Source organism: Malania oleifera, chromosome 3 (assembly GCF_029873635.1).
Source record: "Malania oleifera isolate guangnan ecotype guangnan chromosome 3, ASM2987363v1, whole genome shotgun sequence".
NCBI classification, from domain to species: domain Eukaryota; kingdom Viridiplantae; phylum Streptophyta; class Magnoliopsida; order Santalales; family Ximeniaceae; genus Malania; species Malania oleifera.
Genome location: NC_080419.1, coordinates 58,393,165 through 58,416,677, shown reverse-complemented (window position 1 = coordinate 58,416,677; position 23,513 = coordinate 58,393,165). Strand labels below are relative to the sequence as shown.

At 35.5% G+C, this 23,513-nt stretch overlaps 1 protein-coding gene across 1 annotated transcript in view; it reads left to right on the top strand.

Annotated features, from left to right (window-relative positions):
• Positions 1–21,646, top strand: part of LOC131152411 (eukaryotic translation initiation factor 3 subunit H) — a 32,875-nt gene extending 11,229 nt beyond the window's left edge. Inside the window, exons 5-12 of the mRNA XM_058104276.1 lie at positions 456–522; positions 2,484–2,617; positions 2,705–2,753; positions 12,145–12,216; positions 12,312–12,413; positions 12,512–12,579; positions 16,666–16,818; positions 21,277–21,646. Of these exons, the coding sequence (XP_057960259.1) occupies positions 456–522; positions 2,484–2,617; positions 2,705–2,753; positions 12,145–12,216; positions 12,312–12,413; positions 12,512–12,579; positions 16,666–16,818; positions 21,277–21,334 (703 nt within the window). The 3' untranslated portion in view covers positions 21,335–21,646. The remainder of the gene's footprint in view (positions 1–455; positions 523–2,483; positions 2,618–2,704; positions 2,754–12,144; positions 12,217–12,311; positions 12,414–12,511; positions 12,580–16,665; positions 16,819–21,276) is intronic.
• Positions 21,647–23,513: the final 1,867 nt, after the last annotated feature.

The following is a 23,513-nucleotide window of genomic DNA, read 5'->3' as shown; positions in this document are numbered from 1 at the left end:
AGAGGCTCACACTGAAATGAGTTTGGCAACTCAAACCTGTGATGTCTGGGTTATAATTGAGCAGTTTTATCAATGTGCCAAGGCTTGAATTGGCAGTACTGTGAATGGCCTCTTTAAGTTATTCCAATATTTTATATTTTAAACTTTTTTGATGCTTTGATTTGTGGTGCTTGTCTCTAACCATATTAAATTGTGCTGAAGTAATATGGAGATAGTGGTTGTTCCAGTAGTCACATGATTCAAATTTTGAGAGGATCTCGTAAAACTAGTTCTTGATGCCTGTGTTTTGTGTGGTGTTTGTGGAACTGTTGATAATGGTGAAATGTTAGGTCGCTGAGTTTTGTCTGACATCATCTCTTAACGGCAGCGATGATGTACTTTTTCTTGGTGAATGTTATGATGCATTAATTGTCTAATATCCATGTCTCAATCATTCTTGCTTTAACATTTTTCAGGTACCAATCAACTTTGTTGGGTTCATTCCAGACAGTGGAATTAATTGAGACCTTTATGAATTACCAGGTAATAGTTCAAATGATTGGTTTAACTAAATTCTGTTTGCGCTCGAACACATTCTACTTTGAATTGTAAAATTCATTAATTCTGTCGTTAGGTTGTTTGGTTCAGAAGTTAACAGCAACACTCGGATAAAATTGAAATGTGAGTAGTGGGTTCACTGATTGATTTGAATCTCCCCTTGCTGCTGAGCATGGTTTTGGAAAATTCATTCAACAGTGAATATTCTGTCCATGCAGAAAACTAAGGGCCTGTTTGGTATTGTTGCTGTTTTCTGTTTTTGTTTCTCCACAATGAAGAAACAAGTTATTAAAACGCTTTTGTTTTTGTTGTAAGTTTTCTGTTTCCGTTGTCGGTGTTTAGCTGTTTGCCAAAAAAACTGAAAACCGGATTTTATGGTTTTCAGTTATTTTGGCAATCCGTTGCCAGAAATTTTAATATCCAAAAATAGTTTTTTTGGATTAAATTATTCATTTTATACACTTAAATTAGAACCAAAATTAAATGATCATATGAATTTAAATATAATTAAAAGAAAAATATACATAATTTAAAAAAAAAAAAATAATAAAGCCAATAACAAAATAATTTTACTATTTTTCAGTTGTCATGTCCAATAAAATTTTTATTGTAAAGTAAAATTTGAAAGTAGAACAATTAAGTAAAATAATTATAGTAAATTTTTTTTTTATTCTAGTAATTTTTTAATGTGTATTATATTATTTTAATAATATTTTAATTATATTATTTGATTTAAAGATGAAAATGAGCATTTTTTTAAATTTATATTAGTTTTATAAATGTTAACCAAATAGGTTGCTGGATTCTAGTTTTTATTTTTTGCTTCTGGTTTTTGGTTTTTGTTTCTCCTATTTTTGACAGTGATACCAAATGACCCTTAAACTTGTAAGAGTAAGATTTTTAATTGGATACTATTCAGTGATATTTGTGATGATAGCTTATTGCCTAGGAATATTAATGTCTAGTATAAATTAATTTTCAGTTAACGTTCTTCAAAGGGTGTCAGGATGACTGGATTTGTTCAGGGAATCAGAATGACTGGTATCTGTTCAGCTTGTTCCAGATATTTATGCCATTTTGTTAAAATAATAATACTTTTTTGGGGTTTTTTCCTTATGCTTAGTTTTGAAACTGATGATTTACTTTTATCCAGTCTACTTGTTCATTTTTGTACTAATTGTGGGAACACACTCGTGTCTGCCTCACATTTTTTTTTTAATTTACTATTACTTTTTTTTAGGAGATATGTGAAGTTAAGGAGATAATGGGAAGTTATAAAGATTTGTTTAAATTATCTTGTTTTGAAATTTACTACTTTTAGGGGATAGTAGGGAGTAAACAAGATAATGCGATGTTATGAGGACTTGCTTAAAACTTCAAATTTTAAAATAAAAAAATAATTTATTTGAGTACTCATATTTTTAAATATTGTAATCATAAGATAGCTTTTAAATTTGGGCATTTTTGGAAAGATAACTGAAGAAAAAAAGATGATTGAAAGATTAATAGGTTTCCATTAATTAATAGTAGAAGTATGTTGGTAATAATATATCCCAGAAGTAGTTTTTACTTTTTGATTATAGGATTCTTCATTATTTTCAATATGACCATCACTGACATGCTTAATGACTCTTTTGGTGCTGTATGGTAACATGCATGATGTACAACATGATACACATGCATGCACAGCGTATGCATATTGTTTGGTGTCATCCTTGCATAGCCATTAATTTTTTACATTCTCTGTTGTCACATAGGTAATTTATATGATATCTGGGTAAATTGATGAATTCAATATTTTGTTTTTAGTTTTAGGTGAAGGCTGTGAAGCTAAGTTCTGTTTGGTGTTGCTAATTAGAACATGATGTTTATTCCTTTGCATTCAAGCTTTTCTCTGGTTTCACTTGTTATTTATAATTGATTAATCTTAATGCATCTGTTTGCAGGAGAATATAAGGCGTTGTGTCTGCATTATTTATGATCCTTCAAGGTCCAGTCAAGGTGTCCTAGCTCTCAAAGCTATGAAGCTTTCTGATTCTTTCATGGATCTGCATCGCAATAACAACTTTACTGGAGAAAAGTATGACCTTTACCTCTTGCAAATGAGAATACATGAAAGCAAACTACATAATGAAATCTTATTTTTAATTTTTTTTTTGTCCAATAGGTTGAGGGAGAAAAATTTGTCATGGGTGGATATCTTTGAGGAAATACCTGTATGTCTGACGCTTTATAATACTTTTTTTGGACTGAAAAACTGTAGTGAAGAGTTGTTTTTGTCTCATGCATGCCATGTTCTTATATTTCTATAGTCACATTACATCTTATTAATGCATCATACCTTGGATTCTCATCAGGCATGCTGGGCTGGACCTATTTAGTTCAATCCCAAAGTTATCTAATTTGATTTTGGGCTTACAGTCGGCCAAACCTCAAAGCAGAGCATGTGCATGTCTAATTAAATTGATTGGTTTTAGCTGGATTTGGGCTATCTAATATTTAAATATATTTTCCTTTTAAAGGAGTTGTAGTCTTAACTCTTAACCCACCTGTACAAAGTTATGTGCTTGATGGATTATAAAACAATATGCTCTTGTAGCTGCTTGTTTATTGCATGTAATGTGGTAACCCTCAAGGGTGCATTTGCATGTGATTTTTTTTTTTTTTTTTTGCACAAGAAATTTTAAAATATTTTAAAAACATGTTCACAGCATAGTATTATTTTCCTTTTTTTTTGGGGGGGGGGGGGGAGGTTGTTGTTTGAGGTTGAGGTTAAGGCCTTGGCCTCTCCTTTCCTTTTCCTTGTTGTCCCAATCATTGAGCATTTTGAGCAAGAGAGATGTTCCAGGCTGCCCCATTGATGGAATGGTCCACATTCATACTCATCTAAGCATTGTTGTTCCAGGCAAGTTGAAGATTTTTAGAAAATTGAGAGCTTGGAGGAGATAAACGGCACTAGCTGTGATGCTAAAAGGTTTTGTTCTCATTTTCAACGTGGAAGTCTATGGGAGTGTAGAAATCTATGGCACTAGCAGTCATGCTAAAAGGTGTTGCTCCCATTTCCAACATGGAAGTGTATGGGAGTGTATAAATTCTTCCACCTATTCCTAATCAATTTCCAAAGACTGACCCCATAGGATTGCTAGGGCTAAATGGAAATCAACTCATTGTGAATGAGGCAGTACTTTAAAGTAGTGATCTTTCTCCAAAGTAATCATCTTGGTCCTGAATCCCCACATCTACTTACCCATGAGGGCCTTGTTGGATAGAGAGAGATTTGAGACGCAGAGCACCTCTTGGGGATTGTTTTCCAGACAAGATTCCATCTAACTAAATGGAACTTAAAGACCTCCCCCGTATTTCCCCAAAGAAATCTTTTTTCAATGTCTTCCAGTGTTTTGGCCACAAAACAAGGAATGTACATGAAGTAAACTAGGAGGTTGGAGAGGGTGCTTTTGATGACAGTGAATCTACCAACTTTAGAAATTTATGCTTCCAACCAGCCCATTTTTTCCCTTTCAACACTAGGATTTTGCAATGTTTTTAGAAGGCTCAATTGAGGCTTGCCTCAAGGCGAGACATACCTAAATGCCTTGAGGCCTAACCTAAAATATTAAATCCCAAAAAGGCTAACACATTATACATTGATGCTTTCATGTGTTTTGTGCCTTTTTATTTGAGACTTACACACTTTGGGTGCATGATTATCAAGTCAGATTTGGCTAGAAAATTTAACTGTGTGTTTATATAAAAGGGATGTCATAATATGAGTTGATTTCTAGGATTCTTAAACCTCAACCTTTTCAAAATAATTGGGAGTTGTATATCAGATCTTGGAAATAATTTGAACTTTGTAATGTTATAGCTGTCTCTTGTCATGATTTATGTAATGAATTCAAGTTAGTTTACATTATATATATATATATATATATATATATATATATATATATATTACATTTTATCTGTGATTTCCTTTATTAATTAATTATTTTTTAAATAGTAAATGTAGTTTATTTTACATATTTTTATCTAAGAATAAAATGCTCAATAGCCATATGCGTCAACGCCTTAAGGCTTATGCCTTGCCTCTTAAGGGTTGAAACACCTTGCTTTACACCTTTGCCTTTTAAAACATTGGGATTTAGGATGCCGAATCCTTTTTCCTTGAACTTTGTACCAAGAGGGAGACCAAGTTAGTTCAAAGAAGAAGTCCTCAACTTAGTAGAACCTGTGATAACAACCAAGTGATTGCCATCATTCACATTTCCAATGGTAATGATCTCACTCTATCCCCAAATTGGCTTACACAATGGAAATTGCTTCAAAGCAAAGAAGTAAGCATATGAGATTAATAATTTGATTAGCATTTGCCTTGTGGAAGATCACGGTATCATCTGGAAAGAGGAGGTGAGAAACATCTAGCTTTCGACCATTTTTTCCCACTGTCAGCCTTTTTTAGAGTCCTCATCTTGAGGCATTTTGCATCAAGAGGTTGAGAACCTCCATGACAATTATGAAAGGAAAAGGGATCACATTGTTGAAAATCATAATCCCCTGGAGGAGCAAAAGAATCTTAAAGGACAGCCATTAATGAGAATTGAGGATGGTGTGGTGATGCACGACTCCATTCATTTGCATTATAAGATTCCAAAATCAATTTTTGAGAATGTGCAGAAAGAAATCCCAGTGAACATGGTCAAAATCTTTTCCCATATTGAATTTGCATTTTGCTGGCAATTCCACTCCTTCCATCTCTTTTGTGACCATCCACAATTTCTGACGCAAGGCATGTGTTTACTAAGGATTGCTTTTTTTCAGTCTATTGCTGAGAATCTTGGATAAAAGCCTTTATACACTGCCCAACCAAAACAAACAAACAAACAAAACCAAGCCTTAGTCCCACTAGGTGGGGTCGGCTTTATGAATCTTTTTCCGCCAATTTATGCGATCATGGACCCTTTTTTTTTTATAGAGTCAATGATATTAAATCCTTACTCACTATTTCTTCCCAAGTTATTTTAGGTCTACCCCTATCCCTTCTACTGCCCCCCACAGTAACTAAGTCACTCTTTCTCATAGGTGCACTATGTGGCCTACGTTACAAGTGTCCATACCATTTGAGTCGCCCCTCCCTTATCTTATCTTATATAGGAGCCACACCTAACTTACCACGAATATGTTCATTCCTTAATTTATCTTTCAATGTTATACCACTCATCTATTTAAGCATTCTCATCTCGACAACTTTTACTTTTTGGATATTATGTTTCTTCGTTGCCCAACATTCCGATCCATATAGCATAGCTGATCTTATAGTTGTCCTATAAAACTTCCTTTTTAATTTTAAGGGTATTCTACGATCACAGAGCACACTTGAAGCACTTCTCCATTTCCCAACCTGCTTTAACTCTATGCATTACATCATCTTCGATTTCTCCTTCAGCTTGCATAATAGATCTAAGGTATCGAAATCCACAAGTGCTATTTATTTCATCATCATCAAGTTTAATTTTGTCTCAAATATTCCTCCTATCATTACTAAAATTACATTTAAATTACATTTCATATATTTTGTCTTATTTCTACTTATCTTAAAGCCTCCAGATTCCAAAGCTTCTCTCCATAATTCTAACTCAGTCTCTACTCTGTCCCTAGTTTCATCAATTAATACAATATCATTTGCAAATAACAAACACCATGGGACCTCTTTTGAATACTTTTAGTCAATTGGTCCATCACTAAAGCAAAAAGATAAGGACTCAAAGCAGATCCTTGATGTACACCTATGGTGATTGGAAATTCTCTAGTTTCTCCATGTATAGTCCTTACACTAGTTATTACTCCATACATATCTTTAATGACATCGGTATACCTACTACATACACCCTTTTTTAATATCATAGTGATCTGACAAATATTTGATACCTACTGCCCAACCAAGCTAATCAAAATATTTGATGTTGACAGCCTCCCTTCTTAGGGATCAACAAATAAAGTTGGAATTCATGCTGTCTGCAAATCTTCCTGTAGAATGGAGCTCATCAAAAACCTTGATAACATCAGCTTTGTGAACACCCCACCCCAATTGGTTGAAAGAAAAGGTCATGGTGAAGCTGTTGGGTTTGGGAGCTTGATTCTTTTGCTGATTTTATGGCTGCCTTTTATATAAATGGTCCCTATAGGACCAATTAAGATGTAGCTTTTATGGAAGCTGAATAAAAATTCTTACTTCATGGCCAGCTCCTTCTACAAGCAGTTGGACAGGCACTCTGAGGCCACACTTATTTCCCTTGGAAAGCCATTTGGAAAAATCTTCTGCCAAGGAAAGTTGCTTTTTTAATTTTGGGGGCAATTTTGGGGAAGATTGTTACTCTCAACAATCTTCAGAGAAGTGGTTAAGGTTTCATTTTAGTTACATATGCTTTCTTTGCAAAGTTGATGCTAAAAGTTGTCTGCACCTTCTGCTTCACTGCTCTTGAGCCAGAATTTTTTTGGAATCTTTTCACTGCTCTTTTGGGACTCTGCTGGGTCACTATATAATCTGTGTGAAAAGAAATGTGGGCCTTGAAGGATATTTTTGTGAATAGAGAAAGGAAAAAAATTTGTACTTGATCCCCCTCACCATATTTTCGATTACGTGGAGAGAAAGAAATGCTAGAGCTGATGAAGGAACTTCTGCTTCACTCACAATCCTGAGGGATAGATGTCTTTCTATGCTTCCTTCCTGGGTTTTTGGGCAGTACATGCTGGACACTCATTTAATTTTTGATCTCTTGGATGCATTGTGACTCTGTTAACTGGTCTTTTTTTTTTTGGTTTGTCTGTTTAATTTTTCCCCCTTCCTCTGCCCTTTTAATGAATTCTCTATTTGCTGATTGAAAAAAATATCATTTGGAAAGCTTACTTGGCAATTACATGTGCACAAATACTTACCTTATGAAGAATCTAAAAAAAGGAAGTTGGAAGGATGAACAAAGGATGAGAATCGTCTTGTAGAGGAATGAGGGAGTTAACCCAAAGACATGAACTGGACAGATGTTGGTAAGATCCTGTGAATCTAAAAGGCACAAACATTCTGCATCTTCCAGTCAGCTGCTAGTCTGAGCCTCTGAGGCCAGAGACTTGCACTCCACATCAGCAAAAAGGGTCGAGTTTCAGAAACCCCGTCTGCTGAGCATCCTTCCACAGTTCACTTTGCGAATGTCATCATCAGAACTGCTCCGCCCGCAGCATTGCCCTTCCATGGATATAAGCTGCAGCAAAAGGTTACAAACACAAAAAAGTTCTGATCCAAGGTGTTTGATCATTGGACGCCACCGGAGCTGGGACTGTTCCCGAGATCCTTAAATCATCACTCGTTAGTGCATAACAGTTGCTAATAAAGCAGTTTAAATTATGGTCAAGATTATTATATGACCAATGATTGTGATTGAACACCACCTTGTTCTGACCCTTCCAATTACTGAAAGAACAAAACACAAAATCATCTCTGCAACGTCTCTGCCCCTGGGCAGGAGGACATAACTTATAAAAAACTATTCCTTAAACAAGTGATTATTCCAGGAATTAGCTTAGAGGTATAGAGGCACAAGCTGTCCCTTGAAGATCTAAAAAAAAGGCGTTAAATTGATTCCAGTGCAAAAAAGACAAGATGGATCAGTATCCATGCATCTTTTAATAAGATTATCAAGAGTGGGTGGAATCCTAACAAAATATTTCCAGGTGAAGGATTATATCTTTAGTGTAACCTTTAATTTCTTCCACTGGTTGGATAATAATGGAATAATGGGGAGGGCAGATTGGCATTGAGATTACCATGCACCTGCTGTGCACTTATTAACCACCTGATAAAAACCTCCCTTGTTGAAACCCCACATTTGTACATCCTCCCCTGAGAACTTGTACCATAGACTTGTTTGACTGGTGGAACCTGGTCATTCAACAAGTCTTCCCTCGAAAGTCTCCTGATTGGGTCAATGATATCACAAACTTTTTTTTTTTTTGAGTCATTCATTTGGCTCAGCCAAATTAATCTTGAAATTATGTGAATGCAGAAACGAGGGATCTGCCCTGAATTTGATGGATTTGCCATCCTTAATCACCTAATGGATTATTCAAGATTTTCTCCAATGTTGCTTGGCGACTAAGGCTAGGTTAAAAGGCTTCTATATACCTGAACCCAAGCCCTTCTTTAAGAATTGGTAAAATAAGGTTCAGGCTCTTGCTGGGCCAGCATATATCCAAGCCCATCTTGTAAAGTTTGGCCCAAGCCCAGCCAATCCCATATATGATCGGTTTGAGCTGGTTGCCAATGCTTTAATAATGCTTTACTGCTTGATTGGCAGTCTATTTCATATGATCACCTTTTTCATACTAGTTCTTTGTCCTACTAAGATTATAATGAACAGGAACTCTAAATTATTCCAGTCAAATGCATGTTTAATTATTTGAAGGAAGGGAAATGTGATTTGTGAATAGACAATCAATGCTGTCAGTTTTTTTTTTCTTGTTTCTTTTTTTAAAGTTGCCTTTATTTATTTATTTATTTTTTTAAATAGGTGAAGATTTGTATTATTTAAATTGGTACCAGGGGATGCCAGACCAATATACAAAAATTGAGCAAAATTAAAAATCAAAGAATTCAATCGGTGAATTCTGGCGAGAAGTTCCCAGAACTCTTTGTGTGATTAGATTCTTAATTCTCCGTGTAGACAAAGATATCCCTTTGAAAATGAAAACTCTTCTATTTCTCGCCTTCCAATTAGTCCGCAAAATGGGATGAGAGATCTTCATCCAGATATCTTGTCAAAGTAGAAATCACCCATACAGGGTATAAAAATGTGAAGAACCATCGGGGTCTACAATGTACAATATCTATGTCAACTAGCAATATTGCTAGTCCATCTGTCTTTGATTATTTTAAGCAGTGTAGCTGTTCCTTTGAAGGCTCTTCTATTTTTTTCCATCCACACAATCAATAAAATGGTGAGGGGAGTAAGATTCAAAGCTGCCATTTCTTTACTTGATTTAATGCCTTTCTATGTCCAGATTTTCTTCACTGTTACAGCAGTGACTCGCTACTGCCTGGTCAGTGCAGCGGCCAGATCCCAGAGATGTCTACTCCATGAATAGCATAGAAGGATATGTTCTGTTCTCTCAGCATCCATTCTTGCACAAATTGTGTCTGGTGACAGGGACAGTCCCCTTTTCTGCAGTTTATTTATTGTGAGAATCTTCCCAACAGTTGCTCCCCAGGCAAAAAAAAGCAACCTCTGTGGGTGCAGTAGTCTTCCATATAATCTTCTAGGGTAACTTTCTGCTGGTTTTTCTTGAAATAATGAGTTTCCTGTAGTAGAAGCTGACCTAAAGCTACTGCTATTGTCCAGGGTCAACTTTGGTTCATTATGGGTGTTTCATAAATGAACATTATACAGGCTGCCAAAGAAATCCACTAAGCTCTCAATTTTTCTATGGGTGGGATGTCCCTTGTGATCCCATTGGCTGATAGTTTGAGGTGCCTGCTGATAAGCGCATTTCTGTGGCAGCCCCCAACAGGCCTAGCCAAAAATGGTAGGAAACCTTCTGTCGTGAAGGCCGGATTTGCTCCAGCAGAGGAGAGGACTTCACTGATTCAGGCATCACGTAGTCAATATTAATCTATTGCACACCCAATTTCACCGTTCTCTGGGAAAGCTGCAATGAATAAGATGATGATTGGGGGTTTACGCTGAAGACATGCTACACTTGATGAAAAATAATCCCTCTTATTCTGTCTCTTGTTAAAATTGCTTCCCAGACAAAAAAGGCAGTTTTACTTGGGTCTTTGACCTTCCAAATGGGTGTCCAATGGAATTAAGTGTGCATGTCAAGTCTTAACAGCTTATAGAAGGTTTTAACAGAAAACATACCATTTTTGTACCCTATCCATTTAGTGTATCTTCCCCATCTGACCACACCTTTGACTTGCAAAGCTCCACCAACAACTGCTCTGCCTACTGCCACTCCCTGGGAAGAAAGTTTTTGTAGTGATAACTTCCAGGCTGTCCTAGTCTCCCCACAACAGCATAATTTCGCAACCAGTTCTCCTTTGTTCCTTGTGAGGTTACACAAAGTTGGGAATCTATTCCTGATAGTGTTCATGAAACATCCACATTGCTGTTGCCCACAAGGAAGTCCACAAAGTCGAGAGAAGTCCCGTTTACCAAGCATTGTGCCTTTCCACAAACCACACCCACAAGGGCCATTTAATTTGAAGAATAAAAAATATTTGCATGGAATGACCTTTCCAGGAATCTCATTCCTAGGAATGGGATGCCTGCCTCATAGGAATATTTTGTTTGGTTCGTGCTGAAAGGCTCCAGTAATGTGCACAAGATGCCCATGTCAGTGTTTGGTTCAACATGAGAATCCTAATTGGCATTTCAAAAAAATGACCATTATATTTTCAATCGTAAGCCTACTAAGAATTGTATCTAATTTCCATGTCCTTTTCAACAATCATAAATTTAAAAAAAATAAAAAATCAACCCTTCATAATCCAATTAACCAAAATAATTTGGAGATGGTCTCCAAAATGTAACCATTGTACTATATTATTATGACATAATAATAAGAGGGCATTGATAAGGGGGGCAATTTCGTCCCAGAAGTAGGATTCCCATGTAGCTTACCTATGGGGAGGGGTGGGAATTGGATGCCTATGTTTTGTGAGAATCTTTTATACCCAGGATTGTAAAGATGCCCGCGATGTCCAACTCTAGTGCTCAAAACAAATGTGGAAATGAGATGTCATGGGCATCACATCCTTGGGAATCTTGAGAGATACCTTCAACGAAACAACCCCTAAGATTTTTAACTTCCCTTGTGAACGTCAACATCTGTCCCATATTTCATTTGATAACTGCTTTCCAATGCCCATATTGCTTGATAGCAGACCTCCACAGCCCAGTGATGCTTTCTTGAAATTTGAAACTTTTTGATTCCCTACGCTCCATTCTGAATAGGGGAACAGAGTGAGCTCCACTCAAATCATATGGAATTTCCTCTCCTCTTCAGAGTTGCCCCACAGGAAACCCCCTTGAAAATTTTGAAGTTTTTTAGCCACAACTTCTGGAATGGTGAAATGGGATATGAAAAAAGTCAACAAACTTGAACTGTGTTCCTAATCAACGTGATCCTATCCCCCTTTGAAAGGTATTGTATTTTCTATCTGGCTCACCTTCCTTCAAACTTGACGATGACTGTATCCCAAACTGACTGTGCTTTAAAATGTCAGCCCGAGGGGGAAGGCCCAGGTACATGGTGGGAAGCTGCCCCACTTTGCACCCCAGGTTGTTAGCAAGATGCTACGTCACACTATAAATTGAGTTAAATCTATGAGCTATTGATGGTATAACAATTGATTGACTCAGATTTGCATGTTCCTGGAATGGGGTGGACGCATGTGTGTGCCTGCATGTGTCTAGTGTATAATTGCATGTTAGCAGTCCTTCCAGGATGTACGGTTTTTGGACAAATATTCTGCTTGAAGAAAATTTACTCTAAATAAATTTTTATTTTTCACATTTTGTATAGATTTTAACTGTTCTGTTTCTTGGACTATAATAGATAAAAGTTTCGAATTCTGCCCTTATCAGTGCCTTTATGACAGAGCTAGAAGCTGATACAATTGTCACCCAGGTAATATTTCCCCTTCCTTTCTGTGCATGCAGACATGACTTTCTTGTTGTGTATATACTTATTATGTATTACACACTTTACTCTTTCCATGTTAGTGTGACTATGATCGTCTACAATTATCAACAAATCCATATATGGAGAGGAATATGGAATTTCTTTGTGAATGCATGGATGACTTATCAATGGAACAGCAGAAGGTTAGTGATTGTCTTAAATAGGGTTTTGATGTTAAAACTTACAAGGGCCTGGTTGTTTATATTATGCTATATGATAAATGCCTTTTTCTTCCCCACAGTTCCAATTCTACTACCGGAACCTGTCTCGTCAGCAAGCCCAGCAGCAAGCTTGGCTTCAGAAGAGAAGGTAACTTATTGGATGTTTATAGTTCTGTTCTATTATCTTATGGATATTTTTGCTATATTTATGCTTTTACTAATGTACATTTTTAATTTGATGTGCGTGCATTTATTCTTTTTTCATACTATTATATATTGGTTTTTATTATATGAGAAAGTGTGAAGTCATTGTGAGTTTGATCTTCACAATTGGAACTAATATTATATGTTGAGACGACTGGCTCTTGCTGTTTTATTTCATGATTTTGGGAACCATTTTTTCATATGAAGAGGTATGCCACATTATTTTTTCAAGTGATGAATTGTTAAAGACCACTCATTTCATGGGTTTGAACTGGAGTTTGGTCTGAGCTTGCTCTGTGCTCGGTGTGGATACCTTGATGGGGTCTTTTCTCTGTCGATTTTATTTGATTTTAGAGGGAGGGGTCGATGGTGGGTCTCTTCAGTTTACAGTCCTTGTAGGCTTACCTTGAGGAATTCCTTTTGGGATGATATCAGCTCTATTTTTTGTCTTTTGCTCCCCTAGTGGATCGTGGGAGGTGATATCAATGCGGTTAGATTTCCTAAAGAGAAGAAAGGAGGGAGTAGAATTATCACGAGTATGCTCAATTTTGATTCTTTTATTAGGGATTGCAACTTGAGAGATCTCCCTTTGGGAAATGCTTCATTCACTTGGCCTGTTTGGGGGGCTAGAGCAGTAACTAGTATAGATTGGTTAGATTTTTGTTCTACAGTGAGTGGGATGATGATTTTCCTAATCTGTTTCTTATGACTCTTCATAGGACAACTTTCGATCACTACCTTATTTTTCTGGTTTAGTAAGGTATCGTGGGTCCTACTTCTTTCAGGTTTGAGAACATGCAGCTTAGCTAAGCAACTTTTAAGCCTTTGGTTAGTGATTTATGGGGATTAGATGTCGAGAGGGGATGGGATGGGTTTAGATTTATGAGGAAGCCAAAAAGGTTGAAGGAAAAATTGAAAGCTTGGAATAAGGGGGAGCTTGGTGATGGTTAGGCTTAGAAAATCTAATCTTTTGAGTGAGTTGGTGGATCTGGATAGTAAGGATGATGAGGTCATGTTGTAAGACAATGAGGAGGCTAAAAAATTCTCTATTAAAAATGAGTTGGAAGAGGTATCTTTCAGGAAATAAGGAGTTGGAGATAAAAGACTAAATTTAAGTAGGTCAAAGACGGTGATTGTAATTCTTTTTTTTCCATAGATTAGCCAATGGAAGTAAGAGGAAGAATTTGATTAGGAAGTTGGAGTCGGGGTATTGTAGGAGTACTAATGATCAACTTCTGACTTCTTCTATTATTGTTGACATTTTTGAAATTTGTATTTAGAGGATAGTCTTAAAAGACCTATGATTGAGGGTTTAGATTGGGATCCTATCTCTGTTGATCAATTGCTTTGGCTTGGGAGACCTTTTGATGAAGAAGAATGGTCTTTAGGATGGATAGAGATGAGGCTCTGGATCCAGATGGGTTTAACATGGCATTCTTTCAAGATTGTTGGGAGATTGTTAAGGCTGATTTGATGAAAGTTTTTAATGAGTTTTATGGGAATTGGATTTTAAGCAAGAGCATCCAATCTAATTTTATAGCTTTAGTGCCTATTGCCTAAGAAAGCTAGATCTTCTAAGGTGGAGGACTTTAGACCTATTAGTCTTGTATCTAGTGTGTATATGATTATCACTTAAGTCTTAGCTAATATATTGAGTGTTGTGCTCAATGATCCTATTTCTAAAGCTCAAATTGATTTTTTGGGGGTGAGACAAATAGCGGATGCTATCCTAGTGGCTAATGAGGTGGTGGAGGATATCCGTGGGAATAAGTAGTGGGGGTTTATTTTAAAATAGATTTCGAGAAAGCTTATGACAGAGTGAGTTGGTGTTTCTTGGATAAGGTATTAGTGAAGAAGGGTTTTGGGGAGTGATGGTGCTGGTGGATTAGGGGCTGCTATTCTAATGTGTGGTTCTCGGTTATTGTTAATGGTGAACCTCATTCTTGGTTTACTGCTTTGAGAGGCATTAGACAAGGTGACCCGTTATCCCCCTTTTTGTTTGTACCTTTTGCTGATAGAGCAGTTGATAAGAGGGTTGGTCAAAGGTTTAGGTTTGGGGAATGAGGGGGTGGTAGTCACTCATCTTCAATTTGCTGATTATACTTTCTTTACGATCATAATCTTTTGTTTAGAAGAATTTTGGGTATTCTTAATGATTTTGAGTGTTTTTGGGCTTAAGATTAATATAGGGAAAAGTGGTTTAGCAGCCCTAAATGTCCTTGATGAGAGGATTAGAGTTAGGGAAGCTGACGTGGGTTGTGGTTTATTGGAATGGCCCCTAACTTATTTAAGGGTTCCATTGAATGGGAATCCTAGAGGAGTGGATTTTTGGAATCCAACAGTGGAGAGAATTACGAAGAGATTAGACAGTTGGAAGGGTGTCCTTTTCTCTTTTGGCGGTAGAATTTTGCTTATCTAGGCTCGTCTCTCTAGTCTCCCTTTTTATTTTTTATTTGTCTTTAGAATTCTAGTGGGAGTCGCGAGCAAGCTTCACAGAATTATGAGGGATTTTTTGTGGTCTGATCTGGGGGGTTTGTAGGGACCATTTAGTAAACTAGGCAGAGGTTAGTAAGTTAAAAGGGAGGGGGGAGGGTTTGGGTATTGGTAACTTGGTGTCTAAAAACACCTCTCTTTAGCTAAATGGTTGTGGTGCTTCCCCTTGGAAGATAATTCCCTATGCCATAGAGTTATTCGTAGTAATTTTGGATTGGATGAGAATGGGTGGAACACCAATGCTAGCTTGAGATGTTCTTTGGGGAGTCCGCGGAGGTCCATTTCCCATATTTACTCTATTTTTATCCCTCACACTAAATTTGTAGTGAGGAGTGGATCCAGGATTTGTTTTTGGGAAGACCCATGGCTTGAGAATGATTCTTTTTCCATTTCTTTTTCGCATCTTTTTAGATTGAGTTTTGAGCCAAATAGAGTTGTTTCCTTCTTTGTGGATAACAGGAGGGACTTTCCAATCTCTTGAAATCTTCATTTTAGAAGACCTTTGAATGATAGGGAGATGGTGGAGTTGTCTTTGTTGTCGTCCATATTGATCAATTGCTAATTATTTTCAGGTAGGGATGTTCGTTCTTGGTGTCTGTGGATCATTTGGGGGTGTTTTCTTGTAAATCATTCTTTGAATTTTTGACCTAATTCAAATTATCCCTTTGCTCTATTTTGTTATTTGGAAGCCAGCTCTTTGGAGGTATAGTAAGTATGCAGTTTTATTGGGTCTTCGTTTGGAACGTAATGTGCGCATTTTTTACAGAAGAAGTTGAATTCGTATTTGGTGTGGGAAAAGATTTAGTTGTCGGCTTCTTTATGGTGTATCGGGTTTGGAATTTTTAGAGAAGCTGGCTTTTAGGATTTAAATAGGGATTGGATAAATTGGTTGGTTTGATTTTTGTTTTTGATGTTTTAGTTTTTCTCTGGTTTGTTCCAGATTTTTTGGGAGATGCCTTTTGTACCCCTTATAAATAATCTTCTTATTAATGACTTTATTTTGCTATCCAACAAAAAATATTTGGTATGAATTAATTTATCATGTGCAAAATGAGAGAAAAGGTGTTTCTTATATATTAAAGAGTAGGGGATCTGGTTGTGTGCAATTGCTCACATGCCTGTACATGTGTCATATGATAGTATGGACTTCTGCATTTGCTTCTTTTGTTGGTCCTAAAACATCTTTAGATGAGTTTGATTTAGAATATGATTATGTTTTCTCTCGATCACGTTCTTTTGTTTTGTTTAAGGCTCCAATTTCTTTTTTGAAAGTTCACTTAGGCTCAATGTAAAGGCCAAATTTTGTCAGACCTTACTAAGAGAAACATGATGGATATCATTGTTAATGGGATGTCAAGGTGGATTTTGTTTTGTTAAAAAATGTATGTAACTAAAAAAATATTATGTTTCGCTGGTAAGTATTAGCTAGCAGGGACAGGTTTTGTGTTAGAGGTCAACACGATTTTTCTTCAACTCTTTGGTTATCGTTTATTCATTTTTTTTGTTTCTTTTATTTTGATTGACGTCTGTTTTACAGGGCGGAGAACATGGCACGTAAAGCTGCAGGAGATGATCCTTTGCCTGAAGAGGATCCTTCAAACCCAATTTTTAAGCCACTCCCTGAACCATCACGATTGGATAGCTTTCTCATCACGAATCAAATAGCCAACTACTGTAACCAAATTAATGGGTATGTGAAAATATTGAAGGCATTTCTAATATTTACCTTATTGCATGAACTTTAGTCTTCAATCTGCAAGGAAGCCTGATGACGATATATGACAACTCTGATATTTTAGGTGGCATTTAGGAAAAGCCATTTTTAGTACTTTAGATGACATTTTTGAAGTCAATAGGTTTTTGTTAGAAAAAATGGTTAAATATTTAAATGGCAGTGTAGGTAGAAAAAAAAATCCGCTTGTGATGCACTTAATGTCCTAATCTTTTCACACAGCTGGTCTCGAGCTTGGGTAAAGGAGGGTTGCGTTTGGTAGTTGACAGCCAACGTAAAATTTATCAGATCACTATGACATGAATCCTTAACGAATATTTGTTAGGGCATTCCTTACGAACGACACATTGCACTTGTACCACTTGAGTGTAGTGAAAAGTGGACGAAGGTGGGCTAGGTTGTCACTCCAAAAGTGACGAGCCATGTCAATGCCTGGGTACGGTGTCAAATATGCGAGGGTTCCTGTGTCATTCTAGACGTGGACAAGTAAAGAAGTTAATTCAGAAGCCTAGGATTAGATTAGCAACTTGGAATATAAGGATGGATAAAAGCATGGAAATTGTGGGCACAATGATTAGAATAAAAATTAATATAATCTGTCTTCAAGAAACTAAGTGGGTGGGGGGAGAAAGTTAGAGAAATTGATAAATTAGGATTTAAACTTTGGCACACTAGAAAAGAAAAACATAAGAATAGGGTAGGAATTATTGTAAACAAAAACATAAAAGATAGCATTTTGGATGTAAATATAATTGGGGATAGAATTATAAAAATCGTGATGGTCTTAGTCCAAGAGATAATAAATATAATTAGTGCTTGTGCTCCTCAAGTAAGCTTAGCAGAAAATCTTAAAGAGACAATTTTGGGAAGATATGGATGGCATATCAGGGGCTGAGAAAATATTCATAGGAGGAGATCTGAATGGACACGTTGGAAAGGATAATAAAGGTTATGAGATGATACATGGAGGATATGCATATGAGGACAAAAATGAGTATGGGGAGATGATCTTAGACATCACAATGTCATATGATTTTATTACAATGAATACTTGCTTTAAGAAGAGAGAAGAATTCTTAATAACCTTCAAAATTGGACAAAATAAAAGTCAAATAGATTTTTTTTTAACTAGGAGGGTAGATCATTTATTATGCAAGGATTGTAAAGTTATTCAAAGTGAAAGTTTAAGCACATAACATAGAGTTTTAGTGTTAGATATATGTATTAAAAAATGGAAGAGAGAATAAAATAAACTTTTGTAAGAGAATTAGGTGGAACCTAAATGGAGAAAATATAATAAAATTTAAAGATAAAATGATCAAAGATGATGATTTGACTATAAATGATGGGATAGATACAAATGCTTCTTGGAGTAGGATAGCTAGTTCTATTAAAAAGATAGCAAAAGAGATTTTAGGTGAATTAAGGGAAAACTTCTCAAGTAGTAAAGAAAGTTGGTGGTGGGATAAAAATGTTCAAAGAGTCGTAAGGACAAAAAAAGTGTGTTATAAACAGTGCAAAAATGTAAGAACATGGATAACTTTGAAAAGTATAAAGAGACGAGAAAAGATGGAAAAAAGGCCGTTAGTGAAGTCAAACATGGATCATTTAATAATTTTTATGATAGATTAGATACAAAAAAGGGGGGAAAAGATGTATTTAAACTTGCTAGAGCTAGAGAAAAAAAGAGTAAGGACTTGGGTAATGTAAAATGTATGAAAAGTGAGTATGATATTGTCTTGGTTAAGTAACAAGACATAAAAGAAAGATGACGAAATTACTTTAGTAAGTTGTTTAATGAAAACCAAATAGAATACTTGAACTTAAAATTGACAAATGAGGAAAATACTAAAAATATGAGATTTATTCGCAAAATTAGAGTTAACAAAGCTAAATTTGCACTAAAAAAGATGATAAATGAAAAAGCTATAGGATCGAATAACATCTCAATTGAAGTTTGGAAATGCTTAGGTGATAACGGAATTATATGGTTACCTAATTTATTTAACACTTATAAAAACTCAAAAAATGTCAAAACACTTTAATACCTATATACAAAAATAAAGGAGATAGGGTACCTGGGGAAGAAAGCATATGATAGGGTACCTGGGGAAGTTTTATGGTGGGTTTTAGAAAAAAATGGTGTATGTAGTTGGTATACTGATGACATTAAGGATATGTATGATGGAATAATGACTAGTATAAGGACTATAGATGGAGAGACTAGAGAATTTCCAATCACTATAGATGTACATGAAGGATCTGCTTTGAGCTCTTATCTTTTTGCTTTAGTGATGAATCAACTGACTAAAAGTATCCAAAATGAGATTTCATGGTATATGTTGTTTGCAGATGATATTATATTGATTAATGAAACTAGGGGCATAGTATAGGCTAAGTTAGAATTCTAGAGAGAAGCTTTGAAATTTAAAGGCTTTAGGATAAGTAGAAATAAGACAGAATATATTAAATGTAATTTTAGTAATAAGAGGAGGAATATTGGAGTCAACGTTAAACTTGATAATGAAGTAATAAATAGCACTTGTAGATTTCAATACTTTGGATCTATTATGCTAGCTGAAAGAGAAATTGAAGAGGATGTAATGCATAGAGTGAAACCAGGTTGGGTAAAATGGTGAAGTGCTTCAAGTGTGTTTTGTGTTCGTAAAATATTCTTAAAATTAGAAGGAAAATTTTATAGGACAATTATAAGACTAGCTATGCTATATGGATCAGAATGTTGGGCGACAAAGAAATACAATAAGTTGTCAAGATGAGAACGCTTAGATGAATGAGTGGTATAACACTGAAAGATAAATTAAAAAATGAACATATTCGCGGTTAGGTATAACTCCTATAGAAGATAAGATAAGGGAGAGACGACTTAAATGATTTAAGTGCTTGCAACGTAGGCCACATAGTGCGTTAGTGAGGAAGAGTGAGTCAGTTGCTATGAGGGCCGTATAAGGGGTAAACATAAAATAATTTGGAATGAGATAGTGAGCAAGGATGTAATAGCCTTGAATTTGTCAAAATAAATAGTCCATGATCATATAAATTGGGGGAAAAAGATTCATAAAGCTGATCTCACTAGTGGGACCTAAGGCTTGGTTTTGTTATTGCATTAGTGGTGGTGGTGCAGCTAGAAGAAATATAAAATACTGAGAAATGCCTGCACAGACACATTAATGGAACCCATTCATTTTCTGTTTCTGCATCAATCAACTTGATGCTGGCTCGTCACTTCCTGAATATGTCATATATGAGTTGGCGAGGTTTGTTACTAAGTTTGGTTTGGGGCTGTTTGAAATTCTATTTCTTCGATGAATTGAGAGGGATAATTAACAGCTGCCCAATAAGATGTGGGAAAGCAATGTTTTTTGAGCATACTTGAATTCAGTAATTTTCTGGGACATTGATCAAAAATTTGGTTCAAGTGTTCAAATAGAGATAAAGATGTCTTGAAATGTTTAGGCCCCCCTTTTAACATCAACATAGACATGGGATTTTTTCATTCTCGCACGATGCATGGTCATTTCTTCCTGAGCATGCCATATCTTTCAGCTAAGGTTGTTTGCAAGCTTGGATGATGTGGGAAAACAATGTTTCTTGTGATTACTAGGATGAAAATAATTCAATAACGCCATCTTTCGTTGTAACTTCTCTTTCTCTATCTTACGTAACTTTTATTGTCAACAAAAAAAAAAAAAAAATCAATAACTAGCTGGGGAATAGACTGAAGACTTGATTCCAAGTAGAGATAGGGATGGCTTGAGCATGAGGGCTGCACGAAACATGCATAGCACAAATATCAGGAAAAAAATGCCTTATGGATGTTCTCTCATTTGGCTCAATTAGACCAACACCCCACTCACCCACACCCCCCCTCCCCCCCACCCCAAACAATATGAAGAGAGGAATTTTCAGTTTCATATTTTATATTCCCAAAAAGATATATTATTTGATCTAGTTCCTTATGCTGATATAACTACAATTGATTATGCATTCTTACTTTGTGATTTTATAAATTATTTATTTCAAGAATGAAATAAATAAAATGTGAAATTCTTGAATATTCTATTTCTCTTCAAAAATACATCAAAATTTTGCCTTGGAATGCGCAAGGGAATTTGTTAGTTTTTGTATTGTTTTACTTTGATGTTTTTGGTGTTCGAACTTTGAATGCAACAAATATTTTTTGTATTCATGCATACCTACCTTTGCTTTGTGCAACCACTTGAGAAAAAAATAAAAAAAATAAAAAGAGGAATGAAACTTGCAGTTGATACTGAAGAAGTTTAGCAGTCCCCAGATTCTGCTGTTTGTGAGATCTTGTTTTGGTTGATTCTTTAGTGGGCCTATATGTAACGTTTGGCTTTGAAATTTGTTTGATGTTGGTATGGTGTACTATTGCAGAGTTGCCGGACAGAGTTTCAGCAGATTATATTTGATGAAGGCATTGCATGAGAATTGAGTCCCAAGTCTGGTGAATTCTTCATCAGTTGCCGAGACATTCTTTCTGAATGTTTTTTTTTGTAGTCCCAGAAAATCCCCATCGTAGGTATTTGGTGTACTTGTCAGATTTTTTTTAATTTTTTTTTAAAAATTTAAAGGCTTGTAATTTTATTTTATTTTATTTTTATGGTTTTCCTCTCCTTCACTAGTTATTTTTAACTCTGAAATTTCAGCAGAAAAAAAAAAAAAAAAAAACCTTGGGCAGATTTCCTTGATTTTTGTAATATCAAATACAATCTAAAAGAAGAAATCTTGGATTATTGTGAAGCTACGCGAAATCTATTGGTTTGAGCTGAGCATACGCCCCTTTCCATTTCCGGATTTCTCATCCTATTTTCCCACTAAAAATTAAAGCTCGGAGCTTGCTTTAGAACATGGTGTGCAATTATGGCTGTAAGTTTTAGGTTATTTTGGTTTTTGTTTCTGAGAATCAGATGCCCATAATACAAAATTATATTAAATTTTGTATAAATTCATTTAAATTTGAATTCAAACTTTAAAATTCATATTTTCAAAACAAGTAGAAAGAATAGGGCATGTGTTTTCTTCAAATTTCATCTTCTACACAAGTTGAACTGATACCCACATCTCACCCATTTGTGTTTTGAGTGAGGTTGGAGAACCGCTCAAAAGAATTTTAAGTGATAAAGATCCTTCTACACGAAGATTTCACTCTTTTGGACACGAAATTGGAAAATTATAATGTATGGAATATGTAGGCCGTCATTGTAGCAATTTTGACAAATTAAGTGGTTAGTAATTGACCTAATCAATATCTCGTGTAAAAGATATGTGTAAGAATGAATGAAAGTCTTAATTTTTTAAAATTTTCTTGATTGCTTTTTGCAGTATCCTTGCATTGTTTGAAAGCATGGAGTATTGAGTCTTGATTGTTTGAAAGCATGGAGTTTTGAGTCTTGATTTTTGAGTGGACATTCATGTATCAATATCATGTAATCACTATACATGATCGGGTTGAGCGGCCTGAAGGCGGAATTTAGTCATGGTTGGCCTACCAGGTTAAGTCAAAACAAATCTCGTCTGTAGTACGATTTGCCCACTGCAGTCTGGTTTGAACCTAGGGACGGTCAACATCTCTCTGCAGGCCTAATTAGCTTTCAATACCAACACTCTTCTCGAGCAGTGTGGTTGCACTGACTCATTTCTTAGCAATGGTATCGTGCTCTCATGTACATTGGTTCATCAGGATTCTCATTTCCACAATTCCATAATAGTCTTAGTATAAAAACTGTCATTTCTGTTATTTCATTTCCTGGTATAATACCGTCATCACATATTTCAATATCAAAAATATTATGCATGTATAAATAACGTTTCTCAGTATTAAAATATTGTGTCTGTAATTTCAGTATTTCCCATAAACTAGTATAAATCACATTTCATAATAAAAGATTCTAACATGTTTAATATACGGTAACAAAACCATTTCTCATGCCACACAAATTTCAAGTAATATTCCATAGTAATATAATTGCCCAGAAAAATATATGGTAATCCAAATCAGTATTTTTCAAATGCTTGATACATCAGGAAATTATATACAATATTTTCATATTCTCATGTTTTAAATTAATTAGTTAATTTTCAAAATGTCTAACATAATTTATTCCCTTTACCTGTTTATTGAGAATATGCCCGTAAGGATCCTAAATCAAAGCCTGTGGCGTTCGAAGCACAACAAAAAAAAACATGTATTCATATACCTTAGTTTAATCAGCTCAATCTCGAAATAATAACTATTTGACATTCCTAGGCCTACACATTCCTAATAACTGATTAAACTTTTAAAACATCTTCCTTACCCTAGTTTTGGAGTGGTGCCTAGGACCCCAAAATAGCTAATTTTCTTTGATTAAACTGCAGAGAAACGTCATCAGGATCCCGAAATGACGTTTCTCCTTTGATTCAAGCTTAAATCGGACGAAAAATCGAAGAGAGAGAGAGTATGAGGAAAAAAAATTTTAAACACAAATGAACTAAGTCATATATATATTAGTGGCTACCAGACGAAAACGACCGTTGACGGTTTGACTTTTTAACCAAACTATTTTTACCGTTTCACCTTAATTGCTCCTCAGTTACTTAAAATCGTTGATGGTTTTCCCTGAACTCAGAAA